This window comes from Crocodylus porosus, unplaced genomic scaffold (genome assembly GCF_001723895.1).
Source record: "Crocodylus porosus isolate Cpor-Errol unplaced genomic scaffold, CroPor_comp1, whole genome shotgun sequence".
NCBI classification, from domain to species: Eukaryota; Metazoa; Chordata; order Crocodylia; family Crocodylidae; genus Crocodylus; species Crocodylus porosus.
In genome coordinates this window covers 118,677,002-118,683,550 of record NW_017728943.1, presented here as the reverse complement: position 1 = coordinate 118,683,550, position 6,549 = coordinate 118,677,002, and the positions used below count along the sequence as shown (strand labels likewise).

The following is a 6,549-nucleotide window of genomic DNA, read 5'->3' as shown; positions in this document are numbered from 1 at the left end:
TTATACAAATGATTTTTGTAGGATCTGGAACCAACTTCCAAGAGAAGTGGTGCTGGCTCCTACCCTGGGGGTCTTTAAGAGGAGGCTAGATGTACACCTTGTTGGGGTCGTTTGACCTAATACTCTTTCCTGCCATGGCAGGGGGTCGGACTAGATGATCTACTCAGGTCCCTTCTGGCCCTAGAAACTATGAAACTATTTGAATCTGGCTGAAAGTGTGTTAGATCTTTAACCCATCTCTCTTAAGGATGTTTAGACAATTAATTGCTTTTTGCTCCCACGTGCCTAGTTTTACAAATCTGCATTTTGCACATCAGTAGGTAGCAAAGAATCCTTGGCAATAAGGAATACTAGAGGAAGAGACATGAGAACACTGGAACACAAATACTCTTTATATGCTACGGTCCTTGATACAAACACCTGAAGGAGCACTCACTTATTTCAACCTGAAAAAAAGCATTTGTGTCCAAGAAAGCCCTAGGCAAAGGTAAAGGAGTTGGGTTGAGACAACAGCAGTATTAAATGGGCCTTGTCAATACTGACACGCCGCCTGAGTTTAGATGCCAATTAAATTAAAAAATAAGCAGTTCTGCTACTGGAGTAAACTGCAAGTGGCAAGGTCAGTCAAAAGAGCAAAACATAAAAGACAAGCTGATTCTTTTATTGGAGGGGTTTAAATCTAACTGTATGTCTTCTATCATCTCTGAGGAAAACATTAATCTACAACTGTGTAATTTTACAGTTGCTCTTTCACCTGTTATCAAGTCGTGTCCAGCAAAAGAACAGGTGTGGATGTTCTTCAGTTCAGTCTTACAATAATTCATTTGTTCATTTTTCTCTCTGTAATCGAGCAGCAGTGAAATATTGGACTGCAGTGTGACTTTGTGCAACGGAGTCCACAATAATTTTGTGTAATACACTGCAGGACTGAAAATATTCTAATGTGTTTTGTTACTGCTCTCACAGAATTTATATCTAATCGATGGTGTGAACAGGAGAATAAAATTAGATCAAAATTAGTTCTGATACAATCAAGAAAAATTCACCTTTCACATTTATGATCTACGAGGGCCCCACTACATGTGAATAGTAGGAACACTATTTTAGGATTTACATCTCTACCTTATCATAGTTATAGAAGCTGTTTGGAACTGTGACAATTCAAAATAAGAACTAGACAAAAAACTGAACTATTTTCTGGAGAACTGTTGCTATATTCTCCTCTTGCATTCTTCTTGCTTGTAGTCTGTACTATTTATATAATCCAAAGTCTACTGATCTGCCTGAGAGTACAGTATGTGTGGGGCAGAAGGGGAAAGTTGGTGCAAAAAAGGTGAGAAAGGCTACATGCAGACAGACTTCAGGTAGAGACAGGTCAGCTGTGGAGATTAAAGATAGCTGAGATATGCATGGTACTCTCTCATATACAGTAACTCATTACGTGTGTCATTTAAGCCCTGGTTACCGAATGGAAGGATGATGAAATGAATGGGAAGAAGGTCTGAAACAGAATATACATTTTTCCAAAGAGTATCTCCCTTAACATTAATATTATATAGTAGCTTTTTGCTTCACTACAATAAAAAGGTCTGTGTGTGTTTCAGTAATGAACCCTGATGATAGTTCCCATAGGTAATAAAATCTGGGCCTGGCTAAAGCCATTCCAGAAGCTTGAGCTTTAAATTAGGCCACTTCCCCCACAGCAAAGCAAGCCATGAATAAAAATCTTTACATTTTTAAAAAAGTATTTATACTTTAAGAGGATTTGATTAGTTAATAGCATTTGACTTCTTGGACTGCCGAAATAATGGCCCAGATTTATTCTTTTCATAATTAATCTCTTTTTTCTTATCTATAATATTCCCCTTATAATCAAGCAGGAGACCATTAACTGACTAATCACCTGAATAGTCCCCAAAAGTTCTATTTACTTCACATTATGCTTGTCTCACTGTAGTTATGTTACCACTGATAGGCAGTGCTTAACTAAAAGCACCAACAAAGGCCTCAATCTTGTGAGTGCTTTAGCACACACTTTCGTTTATGTCATTGACACAGATTGGTGGACTTCTGATTATATCAATACTGCACACTGAAGACGAAAAGAATGCAGAAGACAATATAGCAACAATTATTCACAAATCAGGGACTACTTGCATATAAATTATTTGTAAATTACAAGTGTTCAAAAGATTAGGTTCTAAAGAGGAAAGGTGGTAAATCTATAAACATCTGGCCTTAAATAAAGAGGAGTTTAGGATGGTAGTCTACAGGTCATTATAGGGTGTGGACTCAAAGGACATTTGAAATGTTTTAAGCAATTTTGAAACACCTTTGAAATGTTTCAAAAGCTGAGCAGACAGGTGGCATAAAAATGTTCAAAGACAAAAATGTACCTGGAGGATGGGGGTAGGAAGGGAGTGGAGGAAAAGCCCCTGGGAGATGGACCAATGATAGTGTGCTCCACTCCCCTTCCCTATGGGGAAAGCAGAATTTGCAGCCTGTCGTCATGCCCCCTGGCTGGAGAGATTCTGAAGGATTTCAACTGAGAGGCAGACTGGGGTGATATGTCTTTCCATGGGTGAAATGATTCATTTTGCTAAGTAATCCCAATGTTATAGCCTGAAATTTCTCAAACGTTACATCTGTCCACTCACATAAGAAGAGGTAATGGGATGTATTTAAGGAACAGGAAAAAGATACAAAGTGAATATCAGGTTTCTTGGCAGTGAGATTTATTAAGCTACAGAACTATTTTCTTCCAAGGGAAATAACTGAAAGCCTGTTGATTGGGGATATTTAAAAAATGACAGTGGACAAGACACTGGACAGTGAGCTGCAGGAAACAAGCGTGCACTGGCAAGTAATAGAAGCCCAATAGGTATTTTTTCAAATTTCTTGCTAATATACCTTTTTTTATTATTATTAAAATGGTTAGTGGGAACAGCTGCAAAATCATCAACTTTGCTGTATTAATACAGCATCTCTGTTGAGCAACTTATGTTCTGAAAGGAAAAGAACCAGCTGGCTGCTGTAATGGGATCTGCAGATATTAAATTTCAAGCATCATAAGTTACCTCAAATTTCTTTAGCTCTTCCTTAGCAACCGTATACAACACACCAGAGGAGCTGGGGAAGGCAGCTGTCCTCTCAGAAATTTTTAGCCAGTCTTCAAACCGAGAATAGTCATCCAAGAACTTTTGCCACAACCGCCATGTCTCTTCAATTCTATGAAGAAAAATGGAAAAATTAGGGTATGTTTAGATTGGAGGTCATTTGCCTTGCATTACTCTACTTGATTATCAGCTACAAAAGGGAATAAGCATTGAATGAAACAATAACTGGCTCTTAACCAAAACCTGACAGGAGAGTTGATAAATGGATCACATAAATAGCTGGCTGAATCCAGCTTGCACTGGAATAAGGCAGAAGGGGGTGTGTATGTGTGTGTGTGCAGAAATGTGAAGCTGGCATAAAAGAACACAATGGGTGTGTCCCCACGAGCCATTTGAGGCGCTGCAAACTGCACATGCAGGCATTTGTTGTGCTGCTAAATTTGTAGTGTGGCAGGTTTTCTTGGCACTGGGAGATCCTGGTGTCAGAAAAGCACATGGCAAAAAAAAGCAGGACAGTGTACTTGGTGGTAGCATGTGCTACCTATAATTGGAGCCTAGCCACCCGGAGCCTCTCTTTGGCTTTTGGCCAGGCTCCGTGAACCTGGATTGCCGCTGTTGGAACCCCAGGAGGCTCCCAGAACCCCTGGTAATGCACCCAGACCCCAGGTGCTGACCTCAGCCACCTCTACCTCACCCGGGGCAACTTGCTGTTTTCCAGAGTGTGCATGTGGGGGCATTCCCTGGGGACAACTAGCAGAGGCACAATATGTGCCATTTCTATCTGCCCCTGAAGAATGCATGTTCCTGCTTGTGGGAAAGCACCCAATGGGTACATCTACATGTTCAATTAGTATGTCATGATAAATTCTGGTGCAGTTCACACCAGAGTGAACTACTCCTGGGCACAGTGTCTACATCTGTGCCTGGGACCACAGCAGTTTGAACTGGAGCAGAGCAGCCCTGGTCTGGCAGCAAGCCAAGGGGGTCAGCCCTGGGGTCTGGATTGTGGCTTCAGGCAGCACAGCTTTGGGGCTTGGTGAAAGGCAGGGGTCTGTCCCCCTGCTGCCTGGGTCAGTATTTACATGTGCATTTAGGAACAGCTATTTTTGTTGCCATAAGTTAGTACTGTCCCTGACAGTACTATCTTACAGCGGTGAAAATTACTTTGCTGCAATCTAATAGCATCGACTGTGTAGAGTGTGATGCTTTACACAGCAGCAAATTAATCTACTGTGCAGTTAAGTTACTGTGTAAATGCACCCAACAGGTGCATGCCCATGAGCATGCACATGCAGGGGCATGCGTTTTCCACATATCAAATAACAGTGGCACTTCTTTTTTTAGTGGAACATATTTTTGCCACTGCTATTTGTCCCCGGTCATGCCCCTGCATACGTACCCCTGTGCATGGGATCTTGGGGGGCCTCCTGGGGCAGCAGCAGTGCCAAGCTGGCCATTTGGAGCCTGGGTGGCATCCAGAGTGTAGTTCTAGACAGCCAGACTCCAGTCTCTGGCAGCAGCACATGCTGCTGCCATGTGTGCCACTCCTTTTTTTCTGGAGGCAGCTTTTTTTTGACTCAAGGATTTCCTGGTGTCAAAAAACCCTGCCATGCTGCAAATTAGCAGCATGGTGCATGGGTGCACATGCCCCATGTGTGGTGCCACAAATGGCTTTGAGGCACTATAAATTGCACATGTGTACTCATGAAGATGTGCCCAATAAGCATTTCTAAAAATCTGGCTAGGTTATTTGACAGCTTCAGAAATGTAGCTCCATGTATGCTAATTACACCTACCCAAATAGCCTAGAGACTATAAGTTTTTCATTAAATTAAAATAAAAAAATCAAGTCATTCCTATAGGAACCAGGAAGTTGCAAGGGGAACTGTAAAATTTACAAGGGAAAGTCATCTAAGAAGATGAAATATATTGCTGCTCTTTAAAAAGAAACATTACAAAAATCATTAAGTATACCCACCCTATATTACCCTGAAGTGCATACAACATTCTGTTTTGACAATATTTTGTTTTTATTATACACCAGTGAAAAATAAAATGGGAGTTCAAATGGCATCCACTTCAATTAAAAGACAATTCTGTTATACTTAGACATGTAACAGAGCCATTAAGTTGAAATGGCATACCTCTGGAATTATACACAACCTCACTGATTCAATGTGCTTCTGTACAAATATAAAGGTATATTTGTGCAAAACCTAATATAAGATCAAAGTAGGGAGGTTAACTGTTTTTAAATTAACCAGGAATTGCAGAAAAAGAGAGCTTGGAGGGACCCCCATTTTGCTGTTGTATGCATCTAACTGAATGGAGGAGAAACCACATAGTTTCTTTCCAAACTGGAATAGTCAGTGCTATCTCCTATTTTCCACGTGGTTTTCACTTACTTAAGTCGCCTTTCCATTGACATTGCACAGATGTTTCTCCACCTTCTGTCCAGGTTCCGTGTGGCCTGCTGGATGGAGTCACACTCCGTTTCTGTGGCACAAGCATCACAGTCATGGAGGAGCACCTCACACAGGTTGAGAACAGATGCAACTCCAGTGCTGTGTTTTTCTATGTCCCTTTGAAGTTCCTGCAGGCCAATAAATCAAATCTTAAACAGATAAGACAAAACCACATGCTTCTTGAAAATCGGGAGCCTTTTTTACCTAAAAAATAAATAAGGAAATCAGAGTTCTTAAGAAGCAGGGATAAATGAGTACTAAACTACCCAGTCTGCTTAAATACCACTGTGATATTACATACAATGAAACAGGTTAGCAGCACTAGGATATGGCACAGACCTCCAACTCAGTATTTCTTGAGGATAAGTTGCTGTAAATTGTCAAATCTCAGTGAAGCCAGTAGAGCTATCAGAATTAACATCTATTGAAGATCTGTTACCAGAATGCTGAAGTGATAGTGATACATGTTAATGAGGCAAACCTCCTATCACTGGCATTGTGCGGACAGAACTGTATAGTTTCCGAATTCCTTCTAAGAGTGAAAAAGCTGCAATCAGAATAGCAAGAATAAAAAGGTGATTCTGTTAGATCGGCTTGTAGGTATTCACAGTTCATGATTCTAAAAAACTGAAACTTATATGATGTGCTGCTCCAGGTATAGTCCTCTGTCCTGGCTCAAATTTAAAAAGTTTGTACGTCTGAGCATGGACAGAAGTGACACTTTTTGCCGACTCTAGCCTTAGAAAGCAGTCTATAGACATGACACAAGTGCAGAGGGGTCAGATTAAGATGTTTCAAAACAGAGTGTCTTCTGTAACATCTGTTTGTGCTGCCTTCCAGCCTGTCACTGTTTTCAGAATGGGAGGGGGAAACAGAGCAGAGGTAGTTCAGGCTGGGATTTTTTCAGCCCACGCTGGAGGATGGGGTGGGTATATTTGAGCCCCACCCCACCCTGAGGTGAGAGGGTT

At 41.1% G+C, this 6,549-nt stretch overlaps 1 protein-coding gene across 1 annotated transcript in view; it reads right to left on the bottom strand.

The window, feature by feature from the left end:
• Window positions 1-6,549, bottom strand: part of SYNE1 (spectrin repeat containing nuclear envelope protein 1) — a 514,523-nt gene that overhangs the window by 26,654 nt on the left and 481,320 nt on the right. Inside the window, exons 130-131 of the mRNA XM_019550064.1 lie at window positions 5,522-5,709; window positions 3,078-3,228 (exon numbers count right to left, since the gene is read on the bottom strand). Of these exons, the coding sequence (XP_019405609.1) occupies window positions 3,078-3,228; window positions 5,522-5,709 (339 nt within the window). The remainder of the gene's footprint in view (window positions 1-3,077; window positions 3,229-5,521; window positions 5,710-6,549) is intronic.